This window comes from Saccopteryx leptura, chromosome 3 (assembly GCF_036850995.1).
Source record: "Saccopteryx leptura isolate mSacLep1 chromosome 3, mSacLep1_pri_phased_curated, whole genome shotgun sequence".
NCBI classification, from domain to species: Eukaryota; Metazoa; Chordata; class Mammalia; order Chiroptera; family Emballonuridae; genus Saccopteryx; species Saccopteryx leptura.
Window position 1 is genome coordinate 117,594,460 of NC_089505.1, and position 18,978 is coordinate 117,613,437.

Consider the following 18,978-nt stretch of genomic DNA (forward strand, 5'->3'; position numbering starts at 1 on the left):
TGGAGAAATGGAAGCTGAATAGTAATGTACTTAAGCAGCTTACTAACTGAAGAAAGTTTTCTTACAGCGCCATGCTCGTGTATACCCTCCATCTGGTTTATCCCTCTTTCCCTCCTCAACAAATCCTGCTCAAACTTCAGTGTCACTTTCTCCTAAGATTCTAGCCTGGGATGGGTTACTTGGTTACATGCTATCATAGAGCCACATTCTTATCCTTTTGTGACCATACTTTGTTTATAATAATACAATAATTAGAGTAATTATTTGATTTATTTATTTTTCTCCATTGGGTAAAATTTAGAAGAGTAGAGAATGCCAATTTTTGCTTTTCATTGTTTCTTTAAGAGCTAGCCCAGTGGTGGCTCTCCGTAAATTTGTTGGCTGATGAATGATTGCATGCTTACCTTGCCTTTGTCCTCTTTGGACTTGGATGAGGATTTGCTGGCATTCTGATCAAATTAATAGGAAATTAAGCTGGAAAGAGATTCACTAGATGACAAAACAGCCCTCAATGCTTCACAATAGAATAACAGACCGAATTTATCCAATATAATAGGACTAATTGAATAATTGTATGTGCTTCAAAAAAGCCAGCTACATGAGGACAGAATGAAGGGGGGGTGTCTGAATGGCAGCACAGTGAGAAAAGTCATGGAGGTTTCCTGAGTATGGTATGTAAATAGGACCTAGGGGAATCTGCCCTCACCTGGGTATTGTGTTTCATTCTGGCCCCACATTTTCAGTTGAGAAATCAATCAGCCAGGGTTCAAAGGCATATAAGATAAAATTATGAAATTTGAAGCCGTGCCATTTGAGACATACTTAGAGAATCTGGAGATGTTTATTTTGGAAAAACAAAGATTCAGGGCTGTCATCAGATGTTTGATAGATTAAGAAGCAACTGATTGATGACTTGTTATTATACTGATGTTTGCATTTATGCTTTCACATACCATTGGGGTAGCTGGTGATATTATATAGAGGAGGAACTAAAGCTCAAGCCCATAGTCTCAGCTATCAAATCACACATTTTAAAAAAAATTATTATTATTTTTTAATATGGCAGAGACAAACGGAGAGAGATGAGAAGCATCAACTCGTCCTTGCAGTACATTATAGTTGTTCATTAATTGCTTCTCATATGTGTATTGGCCAGGGGGCTCCAAGCGAGCCAGTGACCCCTTGCCCAAGCCAGTGACCTTGAGCTCAAGCCAGCAACCATGGTATCATTTCAGTGATCAAGCCAGCAACCCCAAGCTCAAACTGGTGAGCCTATGCTCAACCCAGTGACCTTGGGGTTTTGAACCGAGACTTCAGGATTCCAGTTGGATACTCTACCCATTATGCCACCACTGGTGCCACGCTTTCTTTTAAAACAAATCTGTTAGAACACCCCCCCCCCATTCCAAGAACAGCAAAAAAAGAAAATAATACTAGAAAAGAACAGAATAGTGAAAAAACTGGTTTCATGCAAGCCAAGGAAAAATCCAAACAATAGAATAGGCTAGGTTTTCCATAAAGTGGATGGATAAGGAAGGATGGAAATTCTTGAACAACAAAGAGCAGATGTTAATAAAAGTGAAAACTTAAAAATAACTGGTAAATTGGCCCTGGCCGGTTGGCTCAGTGGTAGAGTGTCGGCCTGGCGTGCAGAAGTCCCGGGTTTGATTCCCGGCCAGGGCACACAGGAGAAGTGCCCATCTGCTTCTCCATCCCTCCCCCTCTCCTTCCTCTCTGTCTCTCTCTTCCCCTCTTGCAGCCGAGGCTCCATTGGAGCAAAGGATGGCCCGGGCGCTGGGGATGGCTCCTTGGCCTCTGCCCCAGGCGCTAGAGTGGCTCTGGTCGCAACAGTGCGACGCCCCGGAGGGGCAGAGCATCGCCCCCTGGTGGGCAGAGTGTGGCCCCTGGTGGGCGTGCTGTGTGGATCCGGGTGGGGCACATGCGGGAGTCTGCCTGTCTCTCCCTGTTTCCAGCTTCAGAAAAAAAAACACACAAAAAACTGGTAAATTGATTGTGAGAGCAATTTCTCTTTCATACATTTATTCAACAAATAATTTAAACACCTAGTGCTCCTTGACTGTGCTAGTTGCTAGGGATACAGCAAAGAACAATACATAAACACAGCCCCTACTGCCCTTGAGCTTCTGAACTTTTAGGGCAATGGTAGTCAACCCGGTCCCTACGGCCCACTAGTGGGCATTCCAGCTTTTATGGTGGGCGGTAGCGGAGCAACCAAAGTATAAATAAAAAGATAGATTTAACTATAGTAAGTTGTTTTATAAAGATTTATTCTGCCAAACTTAGTGAAAATCTGACATAAAGTACTTGGTAAGTAATTATTATTGTATGCTTTAACTTGCTGTAACTCTGCTTTGTAAATTTTAAAAAGTAAAGTTACTTCCCTACTTTATAAATCACTATTACTCTGGAACCGGTGGGCAGTTAGAAAATTTTACTACTAACAGAGACACAAAAGTGGGCGGTAGGTATAAAAAGGTTGACTACCCCTGTTTTAGGGGAAACAAACTTTAAAAAGTACATAAATAGCCTGATGAGGCGGTGGTGCAGTGGATAGAGCGTCGAATTGGGACATGGAGGACCCAGGTTCGAGACCCCGAAGTCGCTAGCTTGAGTGTGGGCTCATCTGGTTTGTGCAAAGCTCACCAGCTTGGAACCAAGGTCGCTGGTTTGAACAAGGGGTTACTTGGTCTGCTGTAGCCCCGCGGTCAAGGCACATATGAGGAACGCAATCAATGAACAACTAAGGTGTCGCAACAAAAAACTGATGATTGATGCATCTCCTCTCTCTCCATTCCTGTCTGTCTGTCCCTATCTATCCCTCTCTCTGACTCTCTCTCTGTCTCTGTAAAAATAAAAAGGTACATAAATAGCACACTCTCCCTCCCCCCTACTCCCAGGGTGTTTACCTTTGCCTTTCTCTGTCCTAAATGCCCTTCTTTTGCTTCTGTAACTTATTCCCTGAGCCTACACACCCAGCTGGCTCATTTCTACTACCTCTGTAACTTTCTAAAAAACTTTATCTTACAATTTGAAAAAATAAATTAAAAAGTTAAAAATACATAAATTCTTTTATTGTAAAGAATTTAGTGAGTGCTATGAAGAACTATTGACTGCTTTGTGAATGCCCAGCAGGGATACCTAACAGTTCAGGACATTGTGGAAAGATTCATTTATTAAACCCAGAATTGCCAAGATTTTAGTCCTAGAAGACAGAATGACCAGATGTCCCCAACTGTCCTTATTAATGATGAATTATGGACATGTACTCTCCACCCATTTAACTCTAACCCCACATAGGCCAAAACTCCTTTCCTTAGTGTTTCCTTGAATAACTGAAACAACCTGGCATTTGAAAAAAGTTTTTAACTAACAAAGAAGAACAAAAGGGAAATAGTATCAAGAGTAGTGTTGCCTGATTAGTCGGTGGTGCAGTGGATAGTGTCAGACTGGGACGCAGAGGACCCAGGTTCGAAATCCCAAAGTTGCTGGCTTAAGCGTGGGGTCACTGGCTTGAACATGGGATCATAGACATGACCCCTTGGTCGCTGGCTCGAAGCCCAAGGTCACTGGCTTGAGCAAAGAGTCACTAGCTCTGCTGTAGCCTCTGCCCCCACCCGCAAAGCACATGAGAAAGCAATGAACAAACTAAAGAGCAGCAGTGAAGAATTGATGCTTCTCATCTCTCTGCCTTCTTGTCTGTCTGTCCCTATTTGTCCCTCTCTCTGTCTCTGTCACAAAAAAAAGTTAAGATTTTTCTCACCCTATTATTCTTTCTAAATGTCAAGTTTGCTTTGCTTAGAACATACAGTAAATTCACTTATTCAGCAGAATTGTATTGAGCATTCTATATGCCAGGCACAGCACTAGGCTCTACTGCAGTGATAAACAGAATAGACTGCTGAAATGGGATAGTGTTCCTGTTCTGATAATACTCTGAGCCCCAGCCTTTTTTTTCCTTTTTTTTTTTTTTTTTTTTTTGGTGACAGAGTCAGACAGAGGGACAGATAGGGACAGACAGCCAGGAAGGGAGAGAGGTGAGAAACATCAATTCTTTGTTGCGGCACCTTGGTTGTTCATTGATTGTTTTCTCATATGTGCCTTGACTGGGGGGCTACAGCAGACAGTGACCCCTTGCTTGAGCCAGTGACCTTGGGCTCAAGCTGGTGAGCCTTGCTCAAACCAGATGAGCCTGCGCTCAAGCTGGTGACCTCGGGGTCTCGAACCCGGGTCCTTCCTGTCCCAGCTCAACGCTCTATCCACTGTGCCACTGCCTGGTCAGGCTTACTTTTTTTTTTTTTTTTTTTTTTTCTTTATAGATAAGAACACTGGCAGGGATCCAGCATAGTCAACTCACAGACAAGAGTTGGTTGTTAATTATCAAACCCACACCAACCAACTCAGTCAATCCTGAGGAAGAGGTTACCTGATTTATGAGAGTATCCCACTCTCAGACCCTAGGTGAGAGAAAGAGAGGACTAGTGATTGCTGCGATTTCTTTCATTGTCAGTAGACCCCTTTTCTGTTTTAGGAGCTTGGCAATAAGACTATAATTTGGTGGGGCCTTTTGAGGGGTTTGGTTAGAAGAGAAGGTAAATAACTATATCGGTTTTTTCAGCTAACCTGGAAATTATTCTGCCACTATCTGGTTTCTGATGCTACCTTAGTCATCCTTGACACCTTCCTTTTTGTCACTTTTTTCTCACTTTCAATTAATCACCAGTTTTTGTTTATCTTATTCTAAAGCTCCCTTAAAATGCAGCTAAGCTCACTTGTCTCCAAGTTTAGTTCAAGCTGACTCTTGTTCTTTTTTTCATAACCAGACTTTCTCAGTGAAAGGCTGTGGTGGTTTACATTGTAGCACAGCTCCTTGTCTCCTCGGGGACCAGTCTCAAACAGCTTACAGTGGCTGCTTCAAGTAGCTCGCCTAGACTACTGTCATTTCCTATGATCATTAGGGAAACTTTCTGAATCACATGCCAGCCAGAGGGATTTTTTTTTTTTTTTTTGTAACTGTAGGAATCATATAGGTGCAGATTACAAAAAAAGAGGAGAAATCCTATACAATAGAAAAGCCAATCTCAGCTAAATATTCCTGGTCATATTAAAGTATGTCTGTAACTTTTAAAACCGAAGAGAGGCAGGGGCAAGGGAGTGTGGAGAAGGAGGTGTTGAGGTTTGTGTGGGTGGGTTCAGCCTGGCACCACAGGGAAGCTTGGCAGTGCCTCCAAATTAGTTGACCATAGCACGTGCTCTAGAATACCTTGTTTAGTCAGCTGCTCACACTTCTACCAAGTGCTGGCTTTTTTTTTTTTTAATAGAACTGAAGTACCGTCATCAACTTCAAGTTCTCCATAGCCTTTTAGACATTGTACTTAAGTATATAGGCTTTTCAGAGGTTTCATATCCTGTGTAATATCCAAACCTTCTTCTCCCAGTGACCACATGGAAGTAGCAAGAGACTTTTTATAATGATTGAACCATTCCATTTCTTCAGCAGACATGTGAAATTGTAAAACATTTGGCAAAACACTGCCGTATTCCCACCTGAGCCCTCTAATTCGAAGCAATCGGTCATATAAGTATGCTACAGTGCCCTCACGATCTCTTAGCAAAGAACAGTGTCGAAATTTGATGGTTGGTATCAGATCACTTTGTCTGACTGACTTTGCTTCATTCACATCAGACTGGTTTTGTTCATATAAAGCTTTCATCTCCTCCAGAACTTGCCTGAGTCCACTCTTCTTTTTCTTTTTGTTCTTATAATAACCCTTTAAAACATCATTTTTAGAGCGTGATCCATATTGGATTTCCAGCCTTGGGGAAAATCGGAAAGCCTGGGTGGGAGCAAAGGGAACTAACTCTGCTGCGGCTCCAGCTCCTGGGGGCTCCCATTCTGGCCAGAGTCCTCTGTGGTTCAGGCCACTGCTGCCAGAGGATGCTGAGTACTCAGGGAAGGGACCTGACCAAGTGCAGCAAGCCAGCCTCTCAGCCCCGCCCCAACCATGATATGTGCGGTGCCATTGCCTCTACCCTTCTCCAAAATCCAGAGGGAATTTTTTTAATGCAGATATATTACTCTCCTGCTAAACAAAAGAGTTAGGTTGCTTGACCTAACTCAGGATAAAAGCCAAAATTTTAGCCAGGGTCTACTCAGCCCAGAATATGGAGGCAGTATAATAGTAGAATTCCCCAACCTGTGATCCTAGATGGTGTAGAGACAACACAAGATAATGCTGAACTACACATCAAATCATTGTGTAAATTAACTTTTTGTCATTCTGATTATGTCAGAGTATCCTTCTGCTTGTAAACTCATCATGTTCCTTCTTGTGACCACTTTAAATCTTTTCTGTTCTTAAGACCCTAGTTATATTCATTTTTTTTTTTTTTTTTTTTTTTTTACGTTTTTCTGAAGCTGGAAACAGGGAGAGACAGTCAGACAGACTCCCGCATGCGCCCGACCAGGATCCACCCGGCACGCCCACCATGGGGCTACGCTCTGCCCACCAGGGGGCGATGCTCTGCCCATCCTGGGCGTCGCCATGTTACGACCAGAGCCACTCTAGCACCTGGGGCAGAGGCCACAGAGCCATCCCCAGCGCCCGGGCCATCTTTGCTCCAATGGAGCCTTGGCTGCGGGAGGGGAAGAGAGAGACAGAGAGGAAAGCGCGGCGGAGGGGTGGAAAAGCAAATGGGCGCTTCTCCTATGTGCCCTGGCCGGGAATCGAACCCGGGTCCTCCGCACGCAGTTATATTCATTTTTCACTACCAGTCAATGAGCTTTTCAATTTATCAGTCCTGGATTTGACTTCTGACACTATACCTATTAATCATGTTAAGTCACTTTTTTGGATCTCCGTTTTCTTCTGCTAAATGGTTTGTGTGAAGACTGAATGAGCTTACCTATGTACCGACCCTAGTGGTGGTAACCTTTAATAGTTAAATTGTATGAAGTGCCAGCCCTGTGCTGAGTACTTCATATCCCTGATTTTCCTTAATCTACAAAACAGAACTATTAGATAGATATTAGGATTATCTCCATTCTACCAATGAGGACACAGCTTTAAAGAGGTTAAGTGCCTTTTCCACAATCACACAGCTAATAAGCGGCTGAACTGAGATTCAAACCTAGGCTGTCTGAATCTGAAATTCTTGCACTTGACCTCTATAGTTTTACTGTTGAATATATTTTAGGTGTTCAATAAAATATGAGTTCCTTTTCTTTTTGCTTTCTACTTGCATCCCTGTTACTTCCCGTATCTGCTTTTATCTTTTTGTACTTGTCCTCTATCTTAGAGAAGAAAGACATCACCTTTAGTTATTGCATCTCTGCTCTTCATACTCTTCTGACTTTAGGCACTCTCTAGTAATTGCTTCTCCAGAGCTATTTTGATCTCTTCTCCATGCATATTTCCCCATTTGGGGGGAAAAAACTGCTTCCTTTCAACACCACATTTCTCAACAGGCAGTCACTAACTTTGCATTTCTTTACCACTCTCTCTAATCCTCACAGCCTGGCCTTTTCCCCTTCCTTGTCAGAGTCACAGGAGGAGAAATTTGTCTAGAAGAGCAGGAGAGTAATCTTTTAGTCTGAGACAAGAGTAAGAGAGTAAAGGATTGTTACAGGTAAGGATTAATCAGGAGGAAACATCGAGGCAGTTCAGACCAGCTGACCCTTATTTTCTTGCTCAGGCCAGCATCCTTGGGCTTCAGGCCAGCCACCTTTGGGCTCAAGCCAGCGACCATGGGGTCATGTCTGTGATCCCTTGCTCAAGCCGGATGAGCCTGCATTCAAGCCACGTCGGGGTCTGAAGCCTGGGTCCTCAGCATCCCAGGCTGACACTATCCACTGCACCACTGCCTGCCTGGTCAGGCAACTTATTTTCTTTTTAATTTATTTTTATTTATTTATTCATTTTAGAGAGGTGGGTGGAGAGAGAAGGGTGGAGGGAGGAGCAGGAAGCCCAGGGTTTCAAACCAGCAACCTCAGCATTCCAGGTTGATGCTTTGTCCACTGTGGCACCACAGGTCAGGCCAACGTATTTTCTACATGAAACAGTAGGCACCTATATCTGCAAGGACTGTGGGATTTGAGTTGGAAAACCTACTAAGGGGAACAGGAAAGGTTGCTTAACAGGGAGACAAGTGAAAGGCTTGGTAAAGGCCTGCCAGAGGTGACAACTTTCTTCCTGTCAATGAGCAGCTGGTATGGTATATGAATGGATGAGGGAGAATGTCAACTTCATCCTGCGTTAATGTTTGGCAGGGCTACTGTAGTAAGGATGAGGACATGGGCAAGGGAACTGATGCTTGTCAGGATGTTGAACCAAATCCCCGTGAGGCAATGGAGGAAGGAACTAAAGTGTTGTTCACTGTCAAATGTGTGGTGGGGGATTGTTGACCTACTGAAGTTTGATGTTTTGCCTGACCAGGCGGTGGCGTAGTGAATAGAGTGTTGGACTGGGAAACAGAGGACCCAGGTTTGAGGCCCTGAGGTCACCAGCTTGGGCGCAGGCTCATCTGGCTTGAGCGTAGGGGTCGCTAGCTTGGACCTGGGATCATAGGCATGACCCCAAGCTCGCTGGCTTGAGCCCAAGGTCACTAGCTTGAGCAAAGGGTCCCTCTCTCTGCTGTAGCCCCCCAGTCAGGGCACATGAGAAAGCAATCAATGAACAACTAAAGTGCTGCAACAAAGAATTGATGCTTCTCATCTCTCTCCCTTGTCTGTTTGTCCCTATCTGTCCCTCTCTGTGTCTGTCTCTGTCACACATACAAAAGAAGTTTGATTTTTATTTTAAGTGAGAGAGGAGACAGAGAGACAGACTCCTGCATGCGCCCCAACTGAGACCCACCCAGCTATCCCCCGTTTGGGACCAATGCTTGAGTCACTCGAGCCACTGGCTGCAAGAGAGGAAGAGAGAGACAAGGGAGAGAGGGAAGAGAAGAGAAGCAGATGGTTGTTTCTTATGTGTGCCCTGACCAGAAATTGAACCCAGGACTTCCGCATGCCTGGCCAACTCTATCCACTGAGCCAACCTGCCAGGGTCAGAAGTTTGATTTTGAGGTATTTGGCAGGCTTACCATTCACTCAGTGAAGATTCCTCTGGTTCCTGCTGTAGTCCAGGATTATTGGGAAGAACTGTCTGGCATTATTGAGTGTCTGCTCTATTTTAAGCAGTTTGACAAGCACAGGGACACAAGCATAAAACAAGATACAATCCCTGTTCTCAAAGAGTGTGGGGAAAACAGCTGCGGTTAGGCTTGCTTGCTGGTTTCCCAGCTGCAAGCACTTTGCATGATTATTGCGTGAGCACATGGCAGAAAGCCACCTGTGTCTGTGAAAAGCTGTGGGTGCTTTCCCTCAGTGAGGATTCTCTCAGATCACTCTCTGAGAGGTACGGTACCCTGAGTCCCTCAGCCACCACTGTGAGGGGTGGTTTTTATAATTGCTTGCCTTCTGCTGCCAAAAGCCATTTTCCTTTGCTTATCCACTCGCCAATTTCCACAAACTTCCAATAAACGGGAATGGCCCAATGCTTTCTGGCTCTGCAGTTCCTCTACCAGAGGGGCCGGGAACCTATGGCTCGAGAGCCAGATGTGGCTCTTTTGATGGCTGCATCTGGCTTGCAGACAAATCTTTAATAAAAATAATAATAATAACGTTAAAAATATAAAAAATTCTCATGTTTTACAATTCATTCATTTCCTACCACTCATGTTCATGGTTGCTGGTGGCTGGAGCCAATCACAGCCGTCCACCGGGACAACACCAAATTTTTATTGGATAATGCCTAATGTACACAGGTCGTTGTATGGTTCTCACAGAATGACTTTTTTTTTTTCATTTTTCCGAAGCTGGAAACCGGGAGGCAGTGAGACAGACTCCCGCATGCGCCCGACGGGGATCCACCAGCTTGCCCACCAGGGGGCGATGTTCTGCCCCTCTAGGGCATCGCTCTGTTGCAACCAGAGTCATTCTAGCGCCTGAGGCAGAGGCCACAGAGCCATCCCCAGCGCCCAGGCCATCTTTGCTCCAATGGAGCCTCGGCTGCAGGAGGGGAAGAGAGAGACAGAGAGGAAGGAGAGGGGGAGGGGTGGAGAAGCAGATGGGTGCTTCTCCTGTGTGCCCTGGCCGGGAATCGAACCCGGGACTCCTGCACACCAGGCCGACGCTCTACCACTGAGCCAACCGGCCAGGGCCAGAATTACATTTTAAAATATGTGGCGTTCATGGCTCTCTCAGCCAAAAAGGTTCCTGACCCCTGTTCTACCGTCTGCCCAAATTCAGTGTGAACCTGCCTGGCTTAGGCTAGTTTATAGGAGAAACTCACATAAACATTTTTTTTTCCTGAAGCTGGAAACGGGGAGAGACAGTCAGACAGACTCCCGCATGCACCCGACCAGGATCCACCCGGCATACCCACCAGGGGCACCGCTCTGCCCACCAGGGGGCGATGCTCTGCCCCTCCGGGGCATCGCTCTGCCGAGACCAGAGCCACTCTAGCGCCTGGGGCAGAGGCCAAGGAGCCATCCCCAGCACCCGGGCCATCTTTGCTCCAATGGAGCCTTGGCTGCGGGAGGGGAAGAGAGAGACAGAGAGGAAGGAGGGGAGGGGGGTGGAGAAGCAAATGGGCGCTTCTCCTATGTGCTCTGGCCGGGAATCGAACCCAGGTCCCCCGCACGCCAGGCCGACGCTCTACCGCTGAGCCAACTGGCCAGGGCCTCACATAAACATTTGATAATGTGTGATGGTCACTTCATCAACACAGAAATCTGCAAGGAGAATGGGAGCAAAGAGCTATGAGTTGAATCTTTGGTGTTGGGAAAACCTCTGTGTTAGGCTTGCTCATTTGCACTTTCATGATTAGTGTATGAGCACTTAGCAGAGTCCGCACGTGTGCGTGTGTGTGTGTGTGTGTGTGTGTGTGTGTGTGTGTGGCCTATATAAGGCCTTGGGTACTTTCCCTTGGAGCAGGTCACTTGCTCACCACTGTGAGGGGTCATTTTCCTGTTCCCTTGCCAGCCACCGGGAGGGGTGAATTTTCCTCTTTGCTTACCCACTGCTGTGAGCAGCAGTTTTCCTGTGCCTGTTTGCCCACCTGCTGTTGCCAGAATCTAATAAATGGGAGTGGCCCAACGCACTCGGGCTCCGCGGTTCCTCTACCAAACCCAGTGTGGACCTGCCCGGCTCTGCGGTGGCCTTACGCTTGGGGACAGCTTGCGTGGGGGCGCAGTCATCTTCTCCCCTCTATTGCCTTGCCTCTCACTTACGGATTGTGAGTTCCTTGGACAAGTTACCAGCACAGTGATCTGTGTTTATGAGGAACTTGGTGATTTTTTATGAATTTATTGTCTCTTTGTCCCCAGGTGGAAGAAGCTGGGCAGGTGTTCCTACTGATGAAAAAGGATTATCGAATCTCCCGAAATGTTCGCCTGGCTTGGTTCCTCAATCACCTGCATCAAACAGTCCAGGCCACACCCCAGGAGATGTTGGTGAGGCCCAGAGACGTACAGGTTGCGAGGGGCTGACTCAGGACATCTGTTTTTTGTTTTTAAGAGGGTACTGGAAAGAGACAGTGGGGGAGATTAACTGAGAGGGGCAAATGACTTGGCCCATAAGATGATTCCACAGGGGAAATTTTGTTTCATAATTTTCCAGATAAGGAAGAGTACATGTGAGTTGCGGGTGGTGGAGCCAATGGTGTGTCATTTTGGATATGAAAGTTCAAGTCCTGGGAAGAAAGGGGTGACTCTTCTTTGATCCTTTCCTTTTCACCCTAATTGTTAGCTTCAGTCCGAGCAGGAGTTGGAAGTCCTCAGTGTTCTGCCCCCTGGGTGGCAGCCAGATGAACCAGTGGTCCCAAGGCCATTCCTCCTTGTACCATCCACCCGGGTCACCTTCTTGGCTTGGCAGTATCGATTTGTCATTGAGCTGGACCTTAGCCCGTCTACTGGTATTGTGGTAAGAGGCTAGGGCGAGACTGGGACTAGGGAGGGGGTGAGGGTAAGGAGGAGAGGGAGAACCTTTGGGGAAATGAAAAATGCTCTAAGTTTCCGTTGTGGAAAGAAAGCAGACTGTAAAGGAATGGTGGGTGTTTAAAGACAGATCCCAGTCCGACAGTGGCACTATAGTTGGGGGTACGATCAGCTTGAAGATAACAATCCCACTGACCCATGGAAGCGGCTTGTTTCTGCCCTCTGCTCAGGGCTGCCTTTGCTTACCCTTGAGAGATCTCTCTGTACATTGCCCACAGGATGATTCCACAGGGGAGATCTTGTTTGATGAAGTTTTCCATGCCCTCAACCGCTGCCTAGGCGGGCTACTTCAGCCCCTCCGAGTGCCTGGATCTTGCATCGACTTCCAGCCTGAGATCTACGTAACTATTCAGGCTTACTCTTCAATTATTGGCCTGCAGTCCCACCAGGTATCGCACCCTTTCTCCAACTTTGTGCCCTCAGACCTCATTCCTGATAGTCCTGTGACCAAGACCTTATCCTGTCTCTACTGCCTGTTCCCAAAGTCCCTAGCTCTACTAGTTTCTTAAACCTGTTTCTTAGCCATCTCTATGATTTTCCCTCTTCTTGAAAAGAATCAGGGGGCTCATCAAAGGGAAAAAGAAAAGAATTAATTCCTCTGGTCTTAAAGAGCCTTCCCATAAGCTTTAGGGCTGTTGGCATTGATTGGACACACTTCTCTCTCAGTTCTCCTGTAAGTCGCTGGTTCTGGCCACTGGGTGTCTGTTTTCTCTGTGTCTCCCCCTCCCCCCCTACCTTCAGTTCTGTATGATTTGCTGATGTCCAGGCTCCTGGCACTAACCCTGAAGATGGGCTTTAAGAATAATTTTATGCTTTTGAAATATAACAAATACCAAGAAATGTAATTTTTTCCAAGGACAGAGGCGGGTCATTTTCTCTGAGGGCCCTGTGAAGTGCCGGGTGCAATGCTGACCATACAGATAATGACAGGACTTATCCAACACCCAAGCAGGCTATCACAGGACACTCCTTTTGGAGAATGGCCAAGTCTGTCACTGGCATATCTGTTTTTGGCTTAGATAAGCATGTCCCGGTTTCCCCTCATCTCTTCTCAACCACCTTCAACTCATTGGTAGGGTCTTACCCAGAAACTGTCCCTGATGGCTACATTGTCACCTTAGCTGTCTGACTGGTTTTGAAAGACAGGGATGCAAGGAACAGCATTTGAGGGTCTGAAATATACAAGAAGGCAACTGGTGCACACCTGGATGCCAGCCCTCTGCCCTGGATTAAAGCGCTGTCCTAGTGCAGCTGTGAGGATGCTGGATGTGGGCTCCATCCCCAGAGGGAGGCCAGACTTTGTGGGCGTTGATAATCAAGGCAGGGAAAGCATGGGTATTAGGTAATCACTCAACACGTGGTTGGGTTTGGCAAACACTTACGGAAGCCTGGGCTAGGTCCTGGAGACACAGGTGAATCAAACACTGTCCCTATCCTCTTGGGAGGAGTTGAGAGTTTAGTGGGGGAGACTGATACTGAAGGAGGTCATTTCAGTTGAATGTGATAAGGACACCGATAAGCTATGACTCAGGGGCTATGGGAACACTGTGAGGAAGTATCCAGCCAAGCCTGGAGTAGAGACAGGGAAGACTTTGGGACAGAGACATTTGAACTGTATCTTGAGGAAGAATTGAGTTAACCATTCAAAGACAGAGAAATGGGCTAGGCAGAAGGACCGGCAAAAGCGAAGACACAGCTTTGCAACTGCTCTCAGTCACAGGTGTTCTCAGGAACTACATGCTCTTCAGTTTGACACAGAAAAGTCTGAATGTGGAGGAGGGAGGGGTGGTAAAGATGAGACTAGAGAAATAACTCATGGCTTATTGAATGTCATGGCTAAGAACTTGTACTTGAGTTGATCGGGGGATTTAGTGTGGTAAAGAGAGCTGGGTCTGTAATCACATTGCTTGTACTTTCCTTCCTGGCTGTGCCGCTTATTGGCTGTGTGCCCTTAGGCAAGTTACTTACCTTCTTTGTACATCTGTGTCTTTTCTCCAAAGTGGGGATCTTAACAGTACTAATAGTATATTGTGAATTAGTACATGTCAAGCGCTTAAAACAGTGCCTGCCACATAGAAAACATGCAAATGAAAACCATTAGCCATAGGTAGTAAGGAACCTTTGAAGATTTTAAATGGATGGTAACAGGATCAGATTTGTACACTAGGAAGATCACACTTGCTTGTGGCCAATGAAGAAAATGGATTTCAGGAAGAATGCCAGACTGGAGAGAACAGAAGATTATTACGTCCTGAGAGAAGAGGAGACCTGTGCAAGGACAGCTGCTGTGGAGAGGGGAGGACTTGGTTAGGTCCCCAGGGCCACTTGGCCCTGAGCCAGCTTCCTCACCACCTGTACAGCTCCCTCAGGATGTATCCTGCTGCTCTTAGGAAAAAAAAAAGTTAAATCACTTTTATAATACATGTGCATTGAAGGAGATTTGAAAAATATATATATAAAATTTTCTTTAAAAAAGCTCTCCCATATTATTACCACCCAGAAATAACTACTATTGACATTTTAGGAATTTCCTCCTTGTCTCCAAGTATGTGTTTATCTTTCCTCACCACTACCTGTCATTCAAATAGAGGAGAAGCATGAGGCTCACTCCAGACACATAGTTTTACATCCTGCTTTTTATAGTATAATGTGGGTGTTACCTGACTGGTGATAGCTAAAGCATTGACCCAGAACGTGGAAGTCACCCGTTCAAAGCCCTGAGGTTGCTGGTTCTTGAGTGCAGGTTCCACAGCCCAGAGTCACTGGTTTAAGCGGCAGAATCATCCATGCGATCCCAAAGCTTACCAGCCTGAGCCCAAAGGTCACTGGTTGTTGCTGGCTTGAACAAAGGGGACACCAGCTCGGTCCTGGTCAGGGCGTGTGAGAAGCAATCTATGCACAACTAAAGTAAAAGCAACTATGAATTTGATGCTTCTTACCCTCTCTCTCCCATCCTGTCTCTCTCTCTCTTAAAAAAAAAAAAAAAGGCTTGCCGTTTGGCTCAGCGGTAGAGCGTTGGCCCGGCATGTGGAAGTCCCGGGTTCGATTCCCAGCCAGGGCACACAGGAGAATTGCCCATCTGCTTCTCCACCCCTCCCTCTCTCCTTCCTCTCTGTCTCTCTCTTCCCTTCCTGCAGCCAAGGCAGGAGGAGCAAAGGCATTGGAGCAAAGTTGGCCCGGAACTGAGAGTGGCTCCATGGCCTCCACCTCAGGCACTAGAATGGTTCTGGCCGCAACGGAGCAATGCCACAGATGGATAGAACGTCGCCCCCTGGTGGGCATGCCTGGTGGATCCCGGTCGGGCACATGCAGGAGTCTGACTGCCTCCCTGTTTCTAACTTCAGAAAAATAAAAAAAATATCTCTCTCTCTCTCTCTCTCTCTCTCTCTCTCTCTCTCTCTCTCTCTATATATATATATATATATATATATATGGGTATTTCCCCATGTCACTAAATATTCTTTAGAAACGTGACTTTTAATGGTTGCTTGACTTTATTTTTAAGAGACTGAGATAGAAAATGAGAGAGACAGGAAGGGAGAAAGATAAGAACCATGAACTCATAGTTGTGGCACTTTAAATATTCATTGATTGCTTCTCCTACATGCCTTGATGGGTGTGAGGAATAGGGGTGGGGCTCAAACCAGCAACCATGGGATTATGTCAGTGATCCTCATGCTCAGACTGGTGACCCTGCGCTCAAGCTGGTGAGCCTGCACTCAAGCCAGTGACCTCGGAGTTTGAACCTGGGACCTCAGCATCCCAGATCAGTGCTCTGTCCACTGCACCACCACTGGTCAGGCAATAGCTGCTTGAATTTATCATATTTTTTCATTATGTATTTAGCCAAACTTTTATTGTTGGACCCTTGAGTCGACCAAGTTTTTACTCTTAAACCATACAGCTGTGAACATCTCTCTCACCCTTTTATATTCCTCTGCCCCTCTCCCCTCTCTGGCTATGCCCACCCACTTTCCCAGTTCTGAACAGGGAGCTTCACAGGTTGGGAGAAGTGGGCTTTTGAGATAGGTTGAGGAGTCTGATAGGGAGAGAAAAAGGGCAGATCCCTAGGGCCACCACAGAGGTTAATAGGCAACATTTTTAGGGTGGGGGTACTTGTTTAGGTTGGAAGTAGAGGAAATGGAGAGAGAGACTCCGTGGAGAGAGAATGGAAATACTAGACAAAAGATCTGAGATTAGGTGGAGAGATGAGCTTTAGGGCAAAGGAGGAGGAGGAGAAATCTTTTCTTCAGAGCCTAGAAGGAAGCACAAGAGCAGAGACATAAACATCTAGCAAATGTGGAGGGTGTTTTCTGTGGGTTGGACAGTAGTATACCCTTGGGGTTAGGGTAGCCCCAAGGGTGTACTGAGAACTCTTGTTGACCAGTTTGAGGCAGGAAAGTAAAGGGAAGGAAGGAGCATTCATTAGAGGAATAAGAAAAATATTTTGTACTTAAAAGAGGAATGTTCTAGACAGCCTCTGAGTGCAGTGCTTAGAAAGCAACAAGAAAAAAGAGTGAAAAAGGTTTTGGGGCCGCTTTGGACATAGTCTGGAAGCCCAAGATGGAGGGGGCTGGAAGATCTTTTGGCGCCCCCGTGTGGTGATATGGGGAGACCCAGTGTGGAGGACCTTAAGCAGAGGAAGGTTGTGAACCCAGTTAAGGTGACTGATGACCTGGGGGCAGTGATCAGGAATGCCTGGGCTGAGGACTGAAGGAGTAGGTGACCTGGTAAGGGAGGAACTGGCTGTGGAATTAGCATGCTTGAGTGGGATTGCCTAGCGGGAGAATAAATAGGGAGACCAGGAGGGGTACTGCCCAGGGTCCCCCTGACCTTCATGTCTTGATCTTCCCCTTGTGCTTCTCAGGTGCTGGTCCAGGGCTGCCTTTTGGTTCCTACCCAGCGGGAAGTGTTCCTGCAGCAGATATATGAGCAGCTCTGTCTGTTTGAGGATAAGGTGGCCACCATGCTACAGCAGCAGTATGACCCCCAGAGCCAGGTATGTGGGTGACAAAGTAGGGAGAGGTGATTTAGAAAGGAGCTGCTAAGGTACAGAGGGGACAGAGGAGAGACAGCCTAATGCAGTGGGGAAAGAAGGCAGAAAAAGGACTGCAAGCCGGAGGCAGAGTGGGACAGGGATGGAAGCTACCCTGTTGGGAGGAGGGCTTGGCTGTTCTTCCCGAGACACACATTCTTGCTTGGAGAAAATGCGAAGGCCGTTTGCTGTGTTTTTTAGACCTGGATATTTTCCGCCAGTGGATCTGAGGTGATCATGGGTGGGTCTGATCTCTGGTTAGCATTTTGTATGGTCAGGGATAAAGCTCCTTGGGCTCTCTAGAGTGCACTCTCATCCCTGTAGATACCCGAGGAGTAGCCAGGCAGGTGGCAGTCCTGTGTGTCTGAAACATAGTTTCATTGATGTATAAAGTGTTTCATGACTTTTATATGAAATGGCCATAGAGAAATATGGAGAGAGGGCCTTATTGGGTGGGGAAGCCCTGCTCCAGTACAGATTAGTGCTTCATATGGTGCTGGACTCCCTGCCCACGTGAGGGCCCGTGTCTGAACGCACACCAGGGGAGGGAGCACAGTCAGGGCTCGGCTGCATAGTCAGGGGGTTGGGGTCTTCACAAGATTGGGCCTGTCTGGCCTGGGCAGTGCTGCTGTACATCCAAGCTTTGCTGTGGATGCAGCAATGCTATCAGTCCCATTCTCTCTTTTCTGTAACGTGAGCCAGGCAGAGGACCATTCTCCAGACTTAGGGGAGCCCCCCGGCCGGAAGATGGGAGTCTCCATGGTAACAGCTGATCTTGGGCTGGTCAGTATGATTCGTCAGGGCATCTTGGCACTGCAGTTGCTCCCCTCAAACTCTAGTGCAGGTTAGTAGAAGGAATGTTGGTGGGATTGGGGAAAGAAGATTCAGGAAGGGTGCTAGGGGAGCATTGTCAGCAAAGCTGGTTCCCCGGAGATTAGTGGGTCCCAGGGGAGAGGATGTTTCCTCCTTTGTAAGAGTTAGATGTGTGTTAGTGGATGTCTCAAGTGCCCATAGCTCTGACAGCCATCAGGGATCCTAGCGGGAAGGAGTAGCACTCGAGAAGGATATCACTTAGGAGGACCCTGGGATCCAGCACTCAAGAGGAGGAAGCAGGGTGGAAGGGGAGATGTTGGCACACACTGAGGTCTTCGGGGCTCCATCAGTTGAGTGCCTGACTTTGACAGGTCAGTGTCCCCGGAGCTGAGTCTGATGTTTCCTGCTGCAGGTATCATTGTGATCACAGATGGGGTGACCAGCGTCCCGGATGTTGCTGTCTGTGAGACGTTGCTGAACCAGCTTCGCAGTGGCACTGTGGCTTGTTCCTTTGTACAGGTGACGACTTTTCTGAGGATGGGGGAGACAGAAGTGTGGCATCTCACAGAGTGGGATGTGCTTAGTTATTTATTTACTTATTTTGCAGGTGATGATTTCCCGGATAAAGCCAATAGCATAATTACATGTATATGGTGGGGGGAGGTGTCATGTCTAAAATAGGACAGGTGGCAGTGAAGGAGAGGATTCTTGTCTTGCTCTCTTTCCTTAGGATATGGGCAACAGCGTGTTACAGTAAAAAGAATGCAGAATTTGAAATCTGGCAGTCAGCTCCAGTTTCACTGATTAGTTATTACTGTTTTGTTTGCAAGGGTCAAAAAACCCAGTTGAAACGAGCTTAAGCAAAGGAGGAAAATGGTATATTCAGGGAACTGCAGTCAGTTTAGATTGATGGATTGTGGGGTAGGAGGCAGAGCACTATGGGAAACAAGGCTGGAGGGAAGGCATAGCCCAGAACATGAAAAGCTGGTTCTGCTGTATTAAGGAGTTTCAGCATAATTCTGTGGGTGACACAGATAAATAGAAGGAAAGTCACTAGTTGAGTTTGTGTTTTA

The 18,978-nt window shown here is 46.7% G+C and overlaps 1 protein-coding gene and 1 pseudogene across 4 annotated transcripts in view; one reads left to right on the forward strand and one right to left on the reverse strand.

The window, feature by feature from the left end:
• The window catches only part of SZT2 (SZT2 subunit of KICSTOR complex), a 58,169-nt gene that overhangs the window by 4,437 nt on the left and 34,754 nt on the right, over positions 1-18,978 (forward strand). For 3 of the 4 annotated variants that reach the window (XM_066376064.1, XM_066376065.1, XM_066376066.1), the window contains exons 2-7: positions 11,389-11,514; positions 11,810-11,983; positions 12,276-12,446; positions 16,925-17,056; positions 17,795-17,936; positions 18,318-18,424. In XM_066376064.1, the coding sequence (XP_066232161.1) occupies positions 11,389-11,514; positions 11,810-11,983; positions 12,276-12,446; positions 16,925-17,056; positions 17,795-17,936; positions 18,318-18,424 (852 nt within the window). The remainder of the gene's footprint in view (positions 1-11,388; positions 11,515-11,809; positions 11,984-12,275; positions 12,447-16,924; positions 17,057-17,794; positions 17,937-18,317; positions 18,425-18,978) is intronic. The other variant, XM_066376067.1, reaches the window with a different exon arrangement.
• On the reverse strand, positions 5,211-5,913 carry LOC136397254 (DNA replication complex GINS protein PSF1 pseudogene; annotated as a pseudogene).